Source organism: Lissotriton helveticus, chromosome 2_1 (genome assembly GCF_964261635.1).
Source record: "Lissotriton helveticus chromosome 2_1, aLisHel1.1, whole genome shotgun sequence".
Lineage (NCBI taxonomy): Eukaryota > Metazoa > Chordata > Amphibia > Caudata > Salamandridae > Lissotriton > Lissotriton helveticus.
Window position 1 is genome coordinate 1,229,385,869 of NC_136059.1, and position 21,715 is coordinate 1,229,407,583.

Below are 21,715 nucleotides of genomic sequence, written 5' to 3' on the forward strand. Positions count from 1 at the left end.
GACACTGCCCCTAATTTACGAGAAATCGTAAATCTGAGGCAGCGCCAAAAACCTACGCCTCCCCAGGGGAGGTGTAAGGGAGGCACAATGAGGAGAAATGTCTTTATTTCTCCTTGTTTTTTTTAGAAAGAGGAAAAAGCCTTGTGATTGTTTTTGTGCAGGAAGGTTTCCCTTCCTCTACAAAAATAATCATTTCCACAATGCAGGCGCCCTTGCACCAAGGTGCTAAAGTGCCTGCGTTAGCGACTGGCAGCCCAATCTGCGCTGACACTGGGGAAAAGGGCAGGAATGGGACAGGAATGTGCTGTATCTGATAGATACAGTGTATTTCTGCCCTTTTCTTTTGCCTTAGCGCTCTAGGAAGGCACTGCCCTACGGCAAAACTTCATAAATAAGGCCCATAAAGTGTTGTGTCATTTTGTGCACTGTTCATGTCAGTCAAAGACACATTGTAGTAACGCAATACATGTGCATATTTTTAGTCCTAAAAAATTAATTACCTTGCTCTGCAGTGTTGTCTGTATTCCTCTGACTTCTACCGACCAGAGCTGCTGTGACATTTGTAGATGCTGTTTTTGGTAAAACCGTTTTCTTAAGCACAAGCTTCATCTGTTTCTGCAACTTTGTAACATTTCCAATGATCTCTGATGTTGATTTGTTAAAGGACGCTGTTAAATTAGACCAGATAGCCTCTGCACTCCTGTCAGTTGCAGTTTTTATCAGCTCTATCATGACTTCCTGCAGAATAGTGATGTTTGGCTGCACCTTTCGTACCAACAAGGGTACACTGGCGTTCAAGCTCTGAATGGTGGCAAAGGCATTCTGGCACAGTTCTTGGGTCTCATACACTGTCTTGTTCAAAGTAGGAATGCTTGTCGAAATTCGAATGGACTTTGCCTCCAGGGCCTTAACCCTTGAATTCAGCTCTTGATATTTAGGGTAAGCTGGCTGCTCTTTTTCTTTTACGATTCCACCATTTTTAGCTTTTACTGGCATGGCAGAGTTGACTATAATTTGAGTTATTTTGGATTCCACGTTTTGTAGGCGAACTTCATAAGCATTTTTTTCCTGGTTCGCAAACCATAGATTCTGTTCTAACTGACTGACGTTTTCGTGGCACTGATCAACCTTCACCACTGTTTCATTCAAAGTTTGAAACAAGTCTACAAGTTTAGGAGATTCAAAGGAGAGAGAGTCAGCACTATTAACATTGGTTGGTTTCTGAAGTTTGCCATTGGTCAGCATTTGTATCGATTCATTTAACTGGTTGACCTGGGGAATGAGCAAAAACAAATTGTCAAGCATGTACATTGTTTGATTTAGAATTTGAGAGTTATTTTGCATTTTGGGCATGGCTTCTTTAGTGACATAATTATCTTGAATAAAGTCAACGGCGTTGTTTAAGACTGTCATCGTGTTGTTCAAGCCGTCCTCAATATCCATAAGACAGGAAGCAATACGTTTTTCATATAGCTCGTCCCGGGTTTGGATTTGGGTTCTGAGACTTTCCTGGCCACTGACCAGATCCTGGACACTGGAACTGAGACTGTAGGCTAAAGCACTAAGGTCTTCTATTTGCTTGTTAACAGCAGATACACCATTTTGGTGGCCATAATCCTCTGTCATACTGAAAGGTGCTCCCTGTTCAATCAACGGCTGCAATATCTCCATATCGTAACATAAATCATTAATCTGCTCATTCATCTTATCAATTTTGTCATCAAGCGGCAGAACAACATCAGACATGGTTTTATTCAGTTCAAGGACGGTTTCCTCAGTAGACCTGATCTTGCTCTCAAAATCCTTCCTGCATTTGAAAAACCGGGCTTCACAAGCCCTCTGGATTGAATCTTTCTGCAGCTCTAAGGTGATTGTGAAGTTGTTAATTTTGATGTCTTGTGCACTGATATCCTCATAGAGTTGCAACATCATGAGGCTCTGACGTTTTACCTTCTCCTGCAGGGTCAGCAGGTAGTCCGTAACATTATCATCTTTGGATCCATCTGTCTCTGAGAAATTTGGAACCGGGGCGGGTTCCTCTGATATAATTTGCTCCTGGACATCTCGCATTTTTGTAAGAGTCTTGTTCAGAGATTCATAGTAGATGTTGTTTCTTGATTGTTCACGCTCCAATTCAGCAGCTAAAGACTTGTGGCTTTCCTGCAGATCTTTTAATGAACTACTACAAAGTGAGGTGACTTCATCTTTAACGCTCACCAGGTGGTTCTTCAGCTCTAACATATCACTCATCGTTGGCCGTGGTTCATGATCATTTATTAACTTTTGTGTGGCCGATACAGATGCCACAGTCTCGTTCAGATGTTTTAGAGCTTCATTTGTACTCTCAACCTCGACAGATAAACTAGATATTGTTTTAAAAAGCTGAGCAAATGTCTCTTGCATGTCATTCTGGAACCCTTTCATCTGCTCTCGTACTGTCTCTTTCACCAGCTCAGTGATAGATTTAGACTTGAGACCTAAAACACAAAAAGCAAAAATATACAATATCATTCATTTGAAATGATACATTTCACTATCTCCTGATGCAAACACGAATATCTACATAGTGCACAGTTTAGATTTTGTCCTGTGTTAAGTATAGGTATTTTATGTAACATAATTTCGAGCAAAGATGTTTAGGGCCTAATTTATATTTCGGTGGACAGGTTACTCCACTACAACAGTAAGGGATATCCCGTGATCCATAATATTAATCCCATTACATCTTATTGATTGTGGAGAGACTTCTTGGGATGACTCCACACGCTGACACCTTCTATCCTTCTTCCTGAAGATACTAAAGTAGGGATGCCACTTTAGTGTTAAAGTAGGGATATATTTAATGCTTTTCACTCACCAACCCTTGACGCAAGGACATCTGGATTTATGCTTTCTGAGATTCTGCATTCTGCTCCTTGAACTAATAGTTTTACTCAAGTCTCATCGTTTAAATTGGATACGCAGATTTGGCTTCATGCTAATTCAAGTGTATTTCTACACCCTTGTATTGAGGTGTCTTTATGTTCAGTTATTTTTGGCTTTGTAATACATCAACTAACCTTACGTAGTCGTCTGTGGTTACTGTGTGTTCAGGAGGATTATCAATTTGTTGATTGGTCACCTAATGAATTTTCTCCCCGTTACACTTTCAGGCTGCGAAAAAGAACCATTGAATTGTGAATTTACAACAGGTCTAGAACATATGGGCCCGACTCTTTCACACTGAACCCTGTTTCTGAGAGAAATGATTGTCCTGTTTGACCTGGATGCTACTCCATTGGGTTCAGGGAAATGGCGTGCAGTTTCATCATGCACTATGATACTGCACATGTGAGGCTGAGCCTCTGTGCTTGGCTTGCCTGTAACCCGCAGATACTGTTTTCAGGCACACCCATCGCACTGCCCTATAGTTCCTAGCAGGTCTGACCCTGAAGCTGAGGCCACTGTTGCTTTGCTCTGTGCGCAGTGAGCACTCTGGCACAGTGTACTGAAAGGCAGGTATTGTTTCGCATGAATTGATCATTGATCAGGCCTGCCACAATTTTCATTAAGTTAACACATTTCAGAGCTATGTACCTGAACCCATTCTGTTTATGTGTAGTCTTGTCTCGCTGTTTGATTTTTCTTGTTCTTTTACCCTGCTGCATTCTTTATCGCGGCCTTGCTGTCTTTTGTCCTTTTTCACCTCAGCCCCTCATTCGGCAATCTAGTCTCGTCCTTTGAAGACTTTCCATGAGGATCACATGAGTCACTGACATCCATCTGCTTTCAGGCCCACATTTCGCACTGCCCTGTCCTGCAGTGCCCAGCTGGATAGGCCCCACAGCTAAGCCCTCTGTTACTCTACTTTGTGCTGTTGGACTGGTGCACACTTGCAAAGCACACCAAAAAGCAGATTTTGTTCTGTTTTGCATGTTGATCATGTTGCAGTAGTGTTCAGTCTTGTCCCCATTTTCATTAAGTTACCATAATTCTGAGCTGTGCACTGTAGTGACTCTTCTGGTCCCTGTAGCCCAGTCCTTGCCCTGGATGAAATACACCTTAACCTTCAAGGACAGGAGCGGCTGTGGATATAAATAAAGAGGACATAAGACCACTCTTGGTCTTTTGTCCATACAGTACAATGGGTGTGTTGTGTGTTTGTGGGTTCTGGCAGACAGTGTCCCATCGACCTGCAGCCAGCACAGCACCACATTGGGGATGAGGAGGTTCTTTGAATGTACTGACACCCCTGCTCCTATCTGTATGTTGGTGGCTTCTATCAGCACCAGCAGGACCGGACTGGGAACTTAAAACAGCCCTAGCAAAAAATTAATTCAGCCCCCATTTGCACCGAGTGAGTGACCCCGACACATTGCTCAGTATGACTTTCCCAGGATAATTTTGGGAAAATAAAATTGAAAGGTGCATCTAACTGCTCAATTTTTCAATTATATATGCTAGTTGTTTTGGTTGCTCAGAAGGGGATTTAATCAAATATTCAACTACATGAGAATTTAGCTCAGTACCTCGTAGCGCTACTTCTACACAGTTTCTAATCATGCATGCACCTGGCAAAAATAGTGTGACTGATGAGAAAAATAACTTTTTGGTAGTGTTATGAGAGGTTTTCTCCTAATTCATCCATACATTAGTCTTTTAAACAGGCCTAAGAATCTTATGAAGGGATCCGGGATCGCATAACGTGCATCAGAACTCCTGGGTGCGCAACCGGCCTCCAGGTGTCAAAACCGGCCTTCAGGGGCTCCAGCCTCCTGGGGGATTGCTTGCTTGCCCGGCTGGCCAGTCCGGCTGTGAGCACTGCCCTCGTGCCCCCACCCGCACAACAGCACCAAACCATGTACCTGTGTCGGAACTTCACCCGTATTTTGCTTGGGCCTGGTAATGTCTGGACTCCACCATAAGCCCATCAACAGCTATCTCCTATCCCCATATCTCTGCTGATGACCTCTCTCCTGGCACTCCAGCACTCTGCATCCATACTTCGTCCTCTGCTGTAATGCCCGAAGGTTAGGTGGCGTTGCCTACCAGAAACACAGTGCCTTCCACGGACCCTCATGCTGAAAGTGCACCGACGGGACACCATCCCGGTCCTCTCAGAGTGGTACCCCCCCCAGGAGTATGACCCAGATGATAACCAGACACAAGTCACACTGCAGCAGCAGTGGTTCATCCTGCATTGTTGAACCCCTTTCTCTCTATGAGAGGCTTCGTCCATTCAACTAGCCCAAATAAGGATATTTTTGGATTCGGGCACATTAATCCCTGATGTCCATCTTCCCTTGCCTCCCACTTTGTGGTATTTGCACGACGCCATTTCCGACTGAGCCCTCTTGGGCCATTCCCTTCCCTCCCCACCCTTGTTCTCCTCCCATATTGGATCCCTGTCTGGGACTTCTTCATTAACCATGCTGGGACTCACACACTCTCTACCCATCCAGATGACCTGTTCCAGATTTGCTACCATATCAGCAGTCTCCAAATGATTTGTGTAGTCTCGTCCTGAAGATGACGGGAAATCATCCATGTCGAAACGCCATCAACAAAGCACGGCGTTCATATGCCATCCTTGGTTCATAACATATTTCAAATTGATTGTGACCCCACTGCTCATGTTATGTACCATTTTTAATCACGCATTTGGCACTGTCACCATAACACAAGCCTCATTGTGTCGCTCACCTTTTCCCAAACAAAATGTGCACCTGTGTGATTACATCTTTGAAGAAATAATATTGCTGTCTAAAATTCATGCTTTTCTGCTACAACATCTAATACAGATTGTGATACTAAATTATGGCCTTTTTATTGAGCAGAACCGGATGTTCCTGGAGTTTATAAAATTTTGGGGAAAATGTGTTTTATAGCTTATCCAAAGGATGGTATAGAACATGCTACAAGGGAATAGCTTTTCCAAAGACTAATCATGTGGGATAACAAAAAGAGATTCTAGTGAAATTGTTGGAGTCATTTTTGCTGCTGATTCCATCTGTAGGAGTGAAACTCAGCTCCCACAAGATTAGAAAGCTTTCTCAAGTAGTTGATAGGTTATCCACTAGTACAGCCGGGGGATTCTTAGTTATAGATACTGAAATGGTAGCAGAATCGACTTGCATTAGACATCCTTTTTGCAAAAGAGGGCAGAGTCTGTAGGGTGTTGAAAGTTCAACAATGTTGCACTTCTATTCCAGATGAGAGTAAGGGCTTTAAACAAAATATACAGAAAAATTACTGGCTTAAAGAAAGTTTTGGAAGGGTTAACAACAACAGGTTCTTTGTAAACAATAAGGAATGGATTTTCTGCTATAGGTAGATGGTTTGGAAACCTAGGTAGTGGAATTGTTAGAAGCCTTTTGAAACCCTCAATAATAATTTCTCTTTGTGGATTATTTTTTCCTGTAATCTATAAGGCATACAACCGTGCACAAGTGAAAAAAGGGTGAAGAGAAAAAGACCAGATGTAGAACTAGAAGACAGACAGAGCAAATACTATGATGACATGAAGTTTCTCGAGGATTCCAGGAGAAAGATGATGAAAACAACCTGATTGTGATTTATCCATCTGATAAGACATTGATTTGATGGTTGATTCGCCATCAGAGGGGGGACTGGTGCAGTGTAATTTTGCCTACCTGTTACACATCACAAATACGTCACAACTTCATAACAGATACGTGACATGAATGTGTATTTAGTGCATGATTCTATGGTTTAATGAAATTAAAATTAGTGCAGCATTTGACATTATTACTAAAAGTACATTTATTGTAGGATTAGTAAATGTACTCAAATTACGTGTTTAACTGTATTAAACGAGAATTTAATAAACCATCCTTACTTAGTAGACATTGACTGACTATAGAGATGAAATTCGACTTTCATATTGGGTGCATTAATACATTTAATAACATTATCTGTTTAGATAATTGAAAAGGAACCATCATATTTGTAGAATGTGATTACTCTAGAAACAATCAAAGTCTATGTAATACATGCACTAATGTTTCATATATCGCCTCAAAATATAGCTCTTAGACATACTGATACATATATATTTAAGATTTTTACTGTATGATCTATGTGAAATTAACCTAATATCCTCAACATTCATATTAATTTGCGTTTAACGTGCATACACATATTGCTGGTCCTGTCAAAGATCGACTATGGGAACGTTATCCTCGCTGGAACTCACAAAGCCCACATCGCCCCAATAAAATCTGTTCTTAACCTTGCCGCTAGGCTCATTTCCGACCTTAAACGGTTTGATCATATCTCCCCTGCCCTTAAAGCCCTCCAGTGGCTGCACGTTGAAGGAAGAGCTTCCTACAAAACTGCTTGCATTATGCACAAAGCCTAGCATCAACATTCCCCTCAGTACCTCACAGATAAACTTCACAAAGCCGGCTGCTCTAGATCATTGAGGAGCTCCAACACCCTCTCTCTTGTCCCTCCTCTATTAAACAAGAAAACCACACAATCTCGCTCCTTTTCTGGGAACGCACCTAAGATCTGGAACTCCCTCCAAAATGATCTTCGTTGCAACCCCTCTTATCTCAGCTTCAAATAAGACATCAAACGTCTCCTGCTTAACAAATACTGGGGTCCTTAATTCCTCCCTTAGACACTCATCCCACCCCACCTCCTACTGTTCTCCTCCCCCTCTCTTTTCTTCCTTTACCCACTAAATCCCCCCTCCAGTCCTTCATTTAGGACCTGCTTCGCCCCACCCGGTTTTTACCTTATCCTTCCCCCCTCCTCAGCCTCCCCCCATTCCCATACCCTGCCCCCCTCTTCTCCATCCTTTCCCTCCCACACTAGGCTAATTTCTCAGGACCTGCTGTATCCCTTTCCAAAACATGTAATGTGATGGTGTAAAACTAGAATTGTTTTTACTTTCTTATTGAGTTTTGAATTCTACCTCATTGTAATTTTGTTACTTTCAATCAATTCATCTCTGTAGAGCTGTTCGATTTCGCCTTAACTATCCCCTTCCCTTGCTTCTCCCCATTCCTATTCCCTACCCCCATCTTTTCCATCCCTTCCCTCTCTCACTAGCCTAATCTCCCATTATTTACTGTAACCTGTTGCCAACTTGTTTAATCAGACTATGTAATATTGAATTGCTTTCGACCATCTGCATTTGTTCCTGAATACTACCTCATTGTAAATTTGCTATATTAAAATGTACACGCATGTAAAGCGCTCTGATACCCTTGGGTCCAGCTAGCGCTATATAAAACATGTTAAACTAAATAAATTAATAAATGTGCACTCTTGCGAATACTTTAAGTTGACATTTTAGGCCTATAATTATTCATTTTGTATAAAATATTGGGGCATATTATCAAGCCTGTGCAATAAAATTATCGCCGCTTTATCGGCCGAAAACGGCCGATAAAGCGGCGATAATGGGCTTGATAATATGCTCTATGGTATTCCAATCGAAGCCCATGTTAGATGTGAAGACATCTAACATGGGCTTCGATTGGAATTTCTTAGAGCATATGATCAAGCCCATTATCGCCGCTTTATCGGCCGTTTTCGGCCGATAAAGCGGCAATAGTTTTATCGCACAGGCTTGATAATATGCCCCATTGTTTTCCATTTACTGCTAACACAACATTCTTGCAGGTATTCACATGAATTGCTAGTAGAAGAATAGATACATTACTGTACTAGTGATAGAGAGAAAGAGCCTTGATGAAAGAACATGGAGAGCCACAGCGTTAACTGAAAGGCCTGTTCAGTAATCTTACAACCTGACCTGCGTGTGAGAATACGATGTTGTTCCCATGTCCAGTGAGGGATGCTTTGCAATTGTTGCAGTCTACAAGGTGAGATGTGGAGAAAGACGTTAGACCCCTAATGATATGTGGAAAAGGGTGTTTCCCAAGGAGACTTGCGTGTTAAAACTTAGGGGCATATTATCAAGGGGCTTTATCTCTGCATTTTTGGCTTTAAAAGCCAAGAAAGCGGAGATAAAATTATCTCCCTATTACCAAGCTGTCGCTAACACCAGTTAGCGACAGCTAATAGGAGATAGTGACCATCTTGGGCCCCGCTTTGCATGTCAGTGATATTTATCACTAATGACATGCAAAGTGGGCGTGCCAAGATGTTAGCGACTGGAAACAGTCGCTAACATCGCTATCTCCTATTACCAACTTTTGGAGATATTTGCGCTAAGCGCGAATATCTCCAAAAGCTAACACCTGCCCAGGAGCAGTTCTTAGCCATGTTATCCAATGGGAGGTGGATAACATGGCTAAGAGCATTTGCTCGATAATGCATGAATATCGCTGACTTTTCAGCGATATTCATGCATTGCGGCCGTTTTTTATCGCATTTGCGATAAACCTTGCTAATAGCAAGGTTTATCTGCGATAAAAATCGCCGATTTGCAGCGATAATTTTTGTCTCTAAACAAGTTAGAGACAAAAATTCTCTCTATTGGTTGGTAATATGCCCCTCAGTGCTCACACCTTGGAGATCCGGGGGGCATATTACCAACCAATAGAGATATTTTTTGTCTCTAACTTGTTTAGAGATAAAAATTATCGCCGCAAATCGGCGATTTTTATCGCAGATAAACCTTGCTATTAGCAAGGTTTATCGCAAATGCGATAAAAAACGGCCGCAATGCATGAATATCGCTGAAAAGTCAGCGATATTCATGCATTATCGAGCAAATGCTCTTAGCCATGTTATCCACCTCCCATTTGATAACATGGCTAAGAACTGCTCCTGGGTAGGTGTTAGCTTTTGGAGATATTCGCGCTTAGCGCGAATATCTCCAAAAGTTGGTAATAGGAGATAGCGATGTTAGCGACTGTTTCTAGTCGCTAACATCTTGGCACGCCCACTTTGCATGTCATTAGTGATAAATATCACTGACATGCAAAGCGGGGCCCAAGATGGTCACTATCTCCTATTAGCTGTTGCTAACTGGTGTTAGCGACAGCTTGGTAATAGGGAGATAATTTTATCTCCGCTTTCTTGGCTTTTAAAGCCAAAAAAGCGGAGATAAAGCCCCTTGATAATATGCCCCCAGATTCCTTTCAGAGTCCCTTCAGATCCCTTCAGAGACTTGCCCTTGAACGCTGACCACACTTTTCCCTGGACTTTGAGAGGTTTAGACCTCTATATTTTCGTCAATTCTTTGCTGAGTGTGGCTTAGGCTAACACTTACTTTCCTGACCCAAGAAGACTTTTGACCTAGCTTCTGAAATGCTGAAACATTCCAACTTATTTTTCCTTGCCTACTTCTCATTTCCTTTATGGAAATTCTTGATTTTTGAGGTTCTTTAGACTTTAGAACCATCCTTTAGCTGGGACTTTACTTTAGGTGATTTAGATTTACATATGTATAGACAAAAAACGTGAACATCAAATACTTTTACTCATCTTTTGCATTGGCATGACTGAGCTTCTTGGGGCATATTACGAAGCAATAGCGATAATTATCGCTATTGCTTGGTTAGAGATAAAAATTTACCGCAAAGCTGCGGCTATTTTTATCGCAAATAAACCTTGGTATTACCAAGGATTATCGCAAATGCGATAAAAATCGCCGCAAAGCATGAATATCGCGGAAAAGTCAGCGATATTCATGCATTATCGAGCTAATGCTCTTGGCCATGTTATCCACCTCCCATTGGATAACATGGCTAAGAACAGCTCAGGGCAGGTGTTAGCTTTTAGAGATATTCGCGCTTAGCGCGAATATCTCCATAAGTTGGTAATAGGAGATAGCGATGTTAGCGACTGTTTCCAGTCGCTAACATCTTGGCACGCCCACTTTGCATATCATTAGTGATAAATATCACTGACATGCAAAGTGGGGCCCAAGATGGTCGCTATCTCCTACTAGCTGTCGCTAACTGGTGTTAGCGACAGCTAGGTAATAGGGAGATAATTTTATCTCCGCTTTCTTGGCTTTTAAAGCCAAAAAAGCGGAGATAAAGCCCTTGATAATATGCCCCCTTGTTTGCCTAATAGTGGTTTGCCTCAATTTGTCTTGGAGGTTAGGCCTTCCTATTGTTATTCTATATTGTTATTGCAAGGTGTAAAGAATCCTGCATCTTAACTTGAGTCTTAATTTGTAATAAACCTCCTTAACCCTAGCTACTGATTCCTGGTCCTTATTGTGTGAGCAAATGGGTTACACTGTTAATTGAATTTGATTGATGTAAATGTTAACTCCCATCGCCTTGCAGAATAAAAAGGTCCATCTGAGGACCAATGGTTAGTGAGTGGGCACAGAAAATGTTGTACCACTGCTCATGACACCTTCCATGCTGTTTTCATTGCTTTTATCCTGAGAATCCTTGTTGAGTTCTGTGAGAAGGTGTGGATTTTCAGATGCCATTTCCTGCCTAAGGATGCCCCATTCAGGGATGACATGGGCAGTAAATGGCATGCAGTATGCAGGTATGTCTAAATTAGAAGATCGGGTTTCTACATGCAGCCAACATTTTTGCATTTTCTTCAACTACAAATGCACTTATAAAATCATCTACCTATAGCATTAAAGAGTATGAATTCTTTCCTTTCCATGGATACTTCATTAATGTTTTATAGATCACTAAACATGCATACATCGAGGCAAAATAAGCCTAAGACCTCTATCACCTTGAGACTGCAAAGGTCATGTGCATCTGCACACCCACTAATTTGTATTATCGTGAACAGTGTAAATTAGAATGTGCACAAAGTGCATCTGATTTAAATTTTAACACCTCAGAAATGGGTCTAAAGCACCAATAGTGCATGTTATACCTCATTCTGAGGTGTCCAAACATCACACAGCACATGTGTGCTATCTGCGTACATGATTTACAGAAGGTTTCACTGGAGAAGACATTCGCAATTGGTGCCCACAGTGTAATCTCATTTTGGGAGCAAATAGGAGTTTGCACCCAAAATGGGTTTACCGACACCACGTGAGGTAAAAGAAAAAATACCAAGGGCCTTCCTTTAATGTGCTCCACATGCACCTACTTACCTTTAAGAAGGGACTGCACTGATTTCCCAGGATTGTCTTCGTTGATTTTCTCCTCCAGGGAAGAGACAGCACTGTGCACCTCCTTCATGGTGGACGAGATGTTGTCAAACTTCTTCTGTAGGGAGGTTAGTTTCATCTCCTGTTCGTAGATCTGATTAGTCATCTTTTGCGTCAGTGCTGAATGTTGTGTCATAAAGAGTGTTAACGAGTGAAACATAGTGAAAAGAAAAATACCAATAACATCAGTCACCAAAATCGAAAAGATCTGGCACAAATTCATCAGAATCAGCAGCAGTGCTCAAAAATTTCAAAAATCTAACAATTTGCTTCCGCTCCGATGTTGTGCTAATTTCTATCAATGCCTTTAACAGAATAATATTAGAAAGAGACTGTATCCTCCCTATGTTGATAGGGGTAGTGGGTAAGTTTTCTCAGTCTGTGACGCGCCTAGGAGTCGTTACAATAGCTTTTTTAGTTTAGAGTTGCTCGCATAGACATGCACCACTTTTAAATTCTTCAATTTATTTAAACAATCGAGATGTTATAATTTTATATGTCTGTGACAATTGATCTAATTTGATATATGAAACACAAGTTATTGCAAACCTGCTAAATTTCTAACCACTCTACTGTTGAGATTTATGCTTCCAGCTAGATCAACATTATATTACCTACAAAAATGATTTTGATTTGCTCGGCTTGTATATCAGTAACATAACAACACAGAGAAGAGAGTTGCGAATACACAGCATTCTTACTTTAGAAAAGAGTTGATAATATTGTATAATCGAGAACTTCTATTTTTTAATTCAAGTCTGGTTCCCTGTTTGGAAATTCAACCTAAATCATACATTGAGTTTGCAATTCTAATTTAAAAAATCGAATTCGTTGAGAAATTAGCACACTTTAAGCGCATTAATTGCCGTATGGATCCAGTACTGGGCATTATTAGTGAAATCGGCTTGCAAGAGTACAATTCTAAAACCACTTCATAATGACAGCTAACCTATCTCTTCATTCACTTTGACTGTCTCACTGCCTCACTACAGTGTCTAAGGCATTCCTGAATTTCATTTCAGTTGACTAATCAATTTCTAACTTCTTTAGTCTAAACTTTAAAGGGCATACATTTTTATATTGGAAGAGTGACCAATCATCATCAGGGCCCAGTTATCATTCCTTACTCAAATGGAGCAAAACCTTAGGGTCTCATTTACAATTTTTTGTCGAAGGGCAGAGCCGAAAGCCTTCCTGCTGCGCTGTACCGCGTCAAAAGAAAAGGGCAGGCACATAAATGTCTTTTCTCCCAGTGCTGGAGCTCAAAGTGCTACCTTGGCCCAACACAGGCACCCTTGGTGCAAGGGTGTCCGCATTGTAAGGATGATTGTTTTTGTGCACGAAGGGACACCTTCCTGGTCAAAAACAGTCAGTGAAGGTGATTTCCTCTTTCTATGTGTGCTGCAAGGAGAAATGATGTTATTTCTCCCATGGGGAGGCATAGACTTTTGACACATTCCCATGTTTACAGCTTGTTGTAAATCTGGGAATGTGTCAAATGCAGTGGTGTTACATGGGAACACCCACCATAACACCCAGGGCACCCCTCCCCATCGCAGTGTGAGGCAACCCAGCTACTTGCACTGCGTTGCCTCACTCCATATCTGCAAGGCTATGAAAAGCCTTGCAGGGTGACTTTACGTGGCCTTGTAGATATAGCTAAGCTGTGTGCACCACTAGAACAGCACTATAAGTGTTTTTCCGGCAGTGTACAGGGCTTGTAAATGAGCCCCTCAGGGTGGTAATTTAGGTTTGTAATGTACCTCTAATAAGGTGGCAACAGTACATAATCAAAGAAATTGCAAGGGATTTGAAAATTATATTGACGACTGTACCCGATTTTATTCAACAGAAAAAATATATTTGGATTTCAACCGGAAAGGTGGCTGCCTTGCACCGTCAATTTTGCAAGTAGGATAGAGTTTGCCGTTGTAGTAGTGCTAACAAGCTGTAACATTCAATGCTGTATTTGTCTTGTCTGGCTAATGACAGCAGTCTACTCAATTTTAGGATAAAGTGTGAGATTCTGTAGGAATTATTCCTTTAATGCTCCTTTCGATCACATATTAGTATGTGATGAAACATTATGGTGGTAAGAAAAACTTTTTTTTTTTTAATAGTGGACTTGAAAGTCCTACCCATCATCTCCTGTCATTTGGGATTTACGTGCTCCTAGTGAAATTATTTCTTTGATCTACATAAAATTATGATACACATGATGCATTCACTATATTGCAAAGGTGGCTATCAGTCAGCTGAAAATTCTGTTTGACAACTATCATTTGCATAAGGCACACAGAGTCATCATTAAACCCTTGCATCTCATTCGAGGCCATGAGTAAAAAATCAGGAACTACTCTAGAAGCACACTTGTTTACATTATTTAAGCTTATTCCCCAATAATCCCAGCAGTTTCAATAAAACTGCATATGTGGTAAAAGTTCTGTCACAGTGTCATATCTAAGATGTTGAGTAGAAGACAATGTGCAAAGCATAAATGTCCAGTAGCGGCTGCTGTTCACTACAAGTGGTGTGTCGGGCATGGTGGGGGTGAGGGGGGCATAGCGGCCGCGAAGGGAGGGGGAAACAAAAGATATATTCATTTTTTAAAACGTATCAGCAGGCCGCATTCCTCGTCGTGCTCCTCGGCTTCTTCCTCTTCTTCAGGCACAGGCACCCAGGCTGCAGCCAATCCTGAAGCTGATCTTGCATGAGAGCAACCTCTGGATTGGCCTGGGCGCTCTCAATTAGCGCTCCTGGACAGATTGGGAGTATATGCCTAATCTCTCCAACCCCAGCAAAACTTCACTGCACATGACGATTTTGCTGGCCTGAGATGGCTAACCAAACCGTCATGTGCAGTGAAGAGAGCGCACACACTACTCCCCTCAGTGTTGTCATCCCTAGGGCCCGCCTCAAAACAACAGGAAAGGAGAAATAAAAGGAGGGCTGTTTAATTTTTGCTTTTCTGCCGTTTTTTTTTTGGGGGGGGGGGCAGGGTTCGATGCTCCTCCACCATAGCTGTAAATTTCAAGATCTAAATGATGAAGAGACCTTGCTGCTCAGACCCCTTGACTGCCTGCTGGCTGCCACAGCTCATTAAAGGCTAGAGCAAAACACTCAACTCTGTTTTTTGCATCCACATGGGAGTCAATTTGTTTGAGCAAGTGTGGGTTATATACGTTGCCTAAACTTGTTTTTCTGTCTCTTTTCTTTCCTATCTCTTTGTGTTAACTTGGAGTATGTAGCTACTTACGGTTTCCAAACAAAGATGAAGAGATTAGATATCAGTTTTGGCATGTTCTTAATGCCACTAACCTGGATCAAGAGATGTCTGCTGGGGATCTGCTGATGTTCCTCCATTAATGGCGTTCGTACTCTCAGCTTGGTTATCGTACGACTGCAACTGGTACTTTAGAACTAAGACAAGAGACAACATGTGACTCAGTTTGCACAACATATATTTAACGTTTTACCAACAGATTAGGTGAGATTGGGTCAGATTTTTGAATAATTACCACAGAAGGTAGGGGAAGTGGGGGTCACCAAGATGCACTTAGGCAAATAAAACGTGAAAAATTGCCTCATTTATGAAAAGTGTTGCATCACTGCATGAAACCAACAATGCAACACTTTTCCGTGCGCCCTCCTTGCGACACCATGGATGCTTCCTATTCACTGTACGGTGCTCCATGTCGAAAGGATTTACAGACACTTCAGTATTCCTGACATATCTGTAAGCGAAAAGTGGCGCGTTGCTGCGGGGTGTCTGAAAACAGATGCAACTCCAGCAATGTCTCCTTGTGAAAGGGCCTGCATCCCTCCTTACTCCTGATTTGACGCAGTGGGGTCCCAGAAGTGGTGCTGGTAAATCTCGCAGATTTCACTGCGCCACTACTACGAGCCTTTTTTGTGTGGGAATTCCCACCCTGCATATATTATACCTGGCGCAGGTATAATGTAGCGCAGAGGTTTACAAAGCGACACATCTGCCTAGATGCGTCACTTTGTAATTATGGCGCAGTGTGGAGCATATTTTACGCAGCCGCAGGTTCACAAAAAGTGACACAATGGCGGTGCAAAGGGCTCATAAATAAGGCCAGAAGGGTTGATAACTTTTAGGGTTGTGGAAAATTTGCTTTTGCGCAATTATGTAAAATTTGGCAATGTTTTATGAAATTATGTGTCATTTTATGAAAATCGTTTTAGCACAAAATATGTCCTCATTCAATATTTTTGATGTGAGGATGCATTTTACGGTAAAAACACAGCAAAAAGTGACAGCACCGCAGACAACTTCTGCTCCCATGCTGCTGTTCTTGTGAGTCTACAGTACATTTTTAATGTGAAATATGTGTCTGGAGTAAATTCTTGCAGTGAATGGTAGCTAATTACATGAAGTTCTATAATAGCATAAATTACCGAAACAAACATTAAGTGAAGTTCTGAAATAAAGCAAAATACACTGGCATAATTTAAACTTCTCCCAAGACTAGGAGTGGTGTATTCATTTTAAAGAGGTGAGAACCAAAAAGGCGCTAGAAATTAATGCAAACGAGAAGCACACTACAAAGGCAACTAGAGTTAAATCATACAAGCATGATATAGGCAATTATTTAAGCCCCAAACTTGTCGGAGGAATATGCAATCAGCTGGAAAATGCTATTGATGCAATGACAGGGAAACAGTAACACAACACTGTCTGGCTGAGCCCTCTGGGATGATCGTCGAAGTGGTACTGTACTTCACATCCTGCAAACAAAATTATCTGCATGTTTTGAGGACTATCTGGTACTATAGTTGTGGCAAGGTGAGTACTTTCGTTGTTTATTTGCACAACTAACTGAGACAGTTCTTGGAAAATTATATTTTCAACCAAAGTAAAAATGATTGTTCATTACATTTGCTCTGGAAAAGCATATAAAAATAAAAATACTTTTGGTTAGCATTCTAGCACAACACATGTGCAGATGGATGCTTAGCAACACCTAGGCCCTGAATTATTAAGGGCTTGTGTCACCATTGCGTTTAGGTCAGGCCTTACGCCAGATTTTCTACACCAAGCAGAGCCACCTGGCATGGCCCCGCATGGCATAGTAAATTTAGAGTAACACAAGGCAGGGAAAGTTGCTGCCTTACTTTACTCTGCATTGGAAAGGTGTTCCATGGGTGGAGCATGGGTGTTCCACCAGTTCCAGACCCAGAAGTGTGACATTAAATCCGACCTCATGCCCAGACCAGAGTTAAAGTCCCTAGTAAAGGTAAGCAACTTTTAGATAATTGCCAATCTGCACTCCAGCTATTCCAGTGGCCTCACAAAGGCACTGAGACATATATGGGTTTCTGGCCACCTGGGGTGATGTGTGAAGGAGCAAAGCAGTTGCTGCAGAGCGAGGTGTCACCTCCTCTCCCAGAATGGCTACTCAGTGTGTTAGCCACAAAGGCAAGCTTAAAAGTGAAGCTGCCTTTGTAGGGCCACTTGTGACAATATCCTTGAGCAGGATACCTTTTGTTCCTGCAGACAATTAGGAGACCGAGCTAAGGGAGGGAAACTTGTGCCCAAAACGTTTTTCCTGTGGGCGTGTTGCCCATTGGTAGCCACACCTTTAGGTGGGCTACCCTGCTCCTGATGACTGAGGAAGGGTTGTACCATGTTGAAGGGGGCAAGAATGGGACACTCTGGGATTGCCAGATGCCACACATCACAGGAACTTCAACACTAAAGAGGAGGGGACCAGGAGCTTTTGAATAGACCATGTGGTCCCCTCTGGCCTTTTTTTGGAATAAGTAAGGCACCCCTGGTCCCGTGCCCCTGAGTTGACTTTGGAGAAGAAGAGAGGACTGAAGAAGGACTTCCCTTGTTCCCTTGAACTGCGTAAATAAAGGTTGCACCGTCGAGAGGACTGTACCGATTGCTGTTTTGGGCTACTAAGACTGAGACTGTGCCTCTGGCTGCTGACCCTGGAAAAAGTTGATTTCCCTGCTTCACCAAGACCAGTGACTCCGAAGATCAGATGCTGATCTACTGGAACCAGCTCCAGGACAATATTAGGCAAACAAGCCCAAACAAACAAGTAGTAGCCACTGCAGATGTTTTGCCACTACCAGTTGCCGGGCACAACAAAGGGCTAATCCGAAATAACCAAAACCTGTTTCTGAGACTGGTGGACCTGGGCGTGCTATCCAAGTTTGGATTCCTCGTGACACTAGACACCACCAAAGAGGTTTCATCCAACCGCTTTGCAGCGTGAACAGTAGTGCAGCATTGGCTGTCCGACTACTGCAACATAGAGGACTTCAAGAGAGCCCAATCTCTGTGGCCATAGTTTCTCCGCATCACCTGTGGTCCAAGGAATTATCACTGAGACACCACTGTCGGTCGCACCACAACCGGAGCATCCTTTTGAGAATCTTTGCCCGCATCCCTCAGCCTCAGGACGACTCCTTTGACTTCTATGGCAGTCATCCTGTAAAGTTTGTAACTTGCTTCAAAAATGCTCTGGTGGCCAGGTAACTGTCCAATGTATCTTTTCTGGCACCCTAGACCTTACCTCTGCCACTCGTTCTTTTCTTCACTGTTGATTGTCTAGGATAGGTTGTGTGTAATCGGGCAATTTTTCTTTTTTCTTCGCACTGTTCTTTTTTTTGTAAAATTTTTATTTAGAATTTGCAGGAAAAAAGAAGAAAGGAAAGGAAAACTTATATAAGCGACAATTCCGCAGTATGCCCACACAGGGGGAGCTGTAGGAAGCTCAATAAAAAAAAAGGGGGAGGATGCAGAGGGAGGTACTTCAGTTCTCAAGTCCAACTCATGCCAAGGAATAGTACCCAGATCTGTTCATGGTCAATTGACCGGCAATGGAAATAGTGCCGTAGAAGGCTTAGAATTCTAGCATCCCCCACGGGCTAAGCAGTGTCGCAACAGTTAACAAACCCACATACCCAACCCCTTGGTGGTGGTGACAACACACTCATTCACTTCATACCCCATAATCATATGGTCTGATTAAACCTGGAAAAGGTGGAGAGCACGAAATGTGGATGGGCAGACCGCAGACGGCAGGCCTCGTGACAGGAAGCGAACCAGGGGACCCCATCGGAAGAGGAAGTTTTTAAAATTGCCTAGGAAGATGTCCGCAACTCTCTCCATGCTCAGAAGTCCCCACAGCCTCGCGTGCCATAGCGATGGAGCTGGGGCATTCGGTTTCTTCCAGGCTGCAGCCAACGTGAGCTTGGCGGCCCCAAGGCAGAGCCACAGGATACGTTTATCCGCTTTAGTTTGGTGTTCTAACATCGGATCCCGGAGCCCCAACAGAACATGGGCCATCGATTCCGGGATCGGATATCCCTGGATATCCTTGATGTGGGATAAAATTTCAGCCCAGATCGGGCGGATGACTGGGCAATCACACCAAATGTGGCGGAAATCCCCCAACAGCCCGCAGCCCCTCCAACACCTGTCTGAAGAGGCTGGAAATATTCGATGGAGCTTGGACGGGTAAAGATACCAGTCAAACATGGTCTTTAAGTGGGCCTCCCTAAGGTTCACCGAGTGGTTATGCGCCGTGATATCGCGCCAGAGGCTTTTCCATTCGTCTTCAGAAATGTCTCGGCCCAGAAGGGCCTCCCAGTGCTCCATGTAGCGGGGACGCAGAGAGACCGTAGTGGCCAGTAGTAGCCCGTACAGGAAGGAAATCGTCCCCTTCATAGTGGAGGTGCGTAGAAGAAAGGCCTCAAATGGTGAAAGTGGCCGGGTGGCGGCATCTCTTATTCCCGCCGACGTCACCCAGAGGAGAAGCTGATTGTGGCGGAAGTGTTCAGTGGCCGGTATCACATAGTCACGCATGCAATTGTGGAACGTGAAAGGCTCCGTTCCATGAAACAAGTGTGTGAGCGCTCTACAGCCTCCTTCTCTCCCCAACCTAAAGGGTCCCTCCTGCATCGCCGGAGGGAAGGCCGGATTGAAGTGAATGGGAGTAAAGGGAGATGGAAACGTGGTCCAACGTTCATCGCCGGAGACCGTATCCCACACCTTTAAAACCGTGCTAGTAGGGGTGCTAATGTAGGCATTCTTATGCCTGTCTACCTTCGGTTTCCAGGCCAAGTCCCAGATCGACCTCCCAGCCACACTCCTATCCATATGTAGCCAGTGTTTCTCTGAGAGCTGCTGGGACCATTCCACCAGTACTCGTAGCTGAGCGGCTTTATAGTACAAGTGCATGTCAGGGAACCCCACTCCTCCCTCCTTCCGTGGTCGACGCAGTGTCGTGAAGGAGAAGCGTGCCTGTCCACCCTGCCAAACAAATCTCAGCATCAAGGTTTTGAGGCGCCGGAAAAAGTCCACCTCTATCGGGATAGGAAGGGCCTGGAAAAGATAAAGAAACTTAGGCATAAGGACCATCTTAAGAGCATGGATCCTGCCAAGCCATGAGAGAAACTTCGGCTTCCACCGGTCCAGGTCCCCTCGTACCGCAGCTAGCAATGGGGGGAAGTTAGCCGAAAATAATGATCCTACGGTAGGAGTCAGTTGAACTCCCAGGTATAACAGAGAGGCAGGCACCCACGGCAACGCCGTGAGCGAGCGTACCCGCTCCACTTCCGCTGGAGGGAGAGTCAAGTTCAGTATGTATGATTTGTCAAAATTGACCTTGAACCCAGCCACCGCTTCAAATTCGGATAACACCATTTGAATATGCGGCAATGATTGAGCCGGATCCCCCACTGACAACAACACATTGTCTGCAAAAAGGGAAATTTAGTGCTGTTCACCCGTGAACGGAAGGCCCCTGATCTGTTCCCTCTCCCGTATCGCAAGCGCCAGAGGTTCGATACCCAACGCAAAGAGGAGAGGGGAGAGAGGACATCCCTGCCTCGTTCCTCGTGAGTGAGGGAAACAGGCAGACCGATGCCCGTTAATCACCACCCTCGAGCTGGGACTGATATAATTTGCCCGGACCATTGTTATGAACTGGTGCGAAAAGACAAAGGCGGCCAGAGTGCGAAACAGGAACTCCCAATCGACACGATCAAAAGATTTCTCCGCATCCAGGCCCACTAGTACTGCTGGGATGCGGAACCTGGTAGCCTTCTCTATCAGGTGGATCACCCGCCTCAAGTTATCATGTGTCTGCCGTCCCTTAATGAACCCGGATTGGTCCGGGTGGATGATGGCCGGCATCAGGTCCTGGAGCCTGCGGGCAATGATAGAGGAGTACAATTTAGCATCTACATTGAGGAGTGCGATCGGGCGATACGATGAGCATTTGGAAAGATCCTTCCCCGGCTTGGGAAGCACGGTGATCATGGCCTCGGCCATAGTCCCAGAGGTCTTCCCAGTGACTGCCATTTCATTGAAGAGGGAGACCAGATGGTCACTCAGTTCCGTCGCAAATGATTTGTAAAAGAGAGCAGTATATCAGTCCGGGCCCGGTGCCTTGTGAAGCTTTAGGGCCTTAATAGCCTCCAACACCTCCTCTCTGGAAATGGGGGCCGTCAAAAGCTCATTCCACTCTCTAGAGACCTGCGGCATGGGGAGATCTGCCAGGAACTCGTCCTGGGCGCCCTGATCCAAAGAGTCTCCCTTGTATAGTGCAGCATAGAATCGTCCGAAGATGTTCGCCTTATTCTCGTCCCGATGCTGCAAGGATCCCC

At 43.6% G+C, this 21,715-nt stretch overlaps 1 protein-coding gene across 2 annotated transcripts in view; it reads right to left on the minus strand.

Moving 5' to 3' along the window:
- The window catches only part of MMRN1 (multimerin 1), a 286,257-nt gene that overhangs the window by 62,323 nt on the left and 202,219 nt on the right, over positions 1-21,715 (minus strand). For both annotated transcript variants that reach the window (XM_078676117.1, XM_078676118.1), the window contains exons 4-6: positions 15,383-15,484; positions 12,008-12,184; positions 501-2,477 (exon numbers count right to left, since the gene is read on the minus strand). In XM_078676117.1, the coding sequence (XP_078532243.1) occupies positions 501-2,477; positions 12,008-12,184; positions 15,383-15,484 (2,256 nt within the window). The remainder of the gene's footprint in view (positions 1-500; positions 2,478-12,007; positions 12,185-15,382; positions 15,485-21,715) is intronic.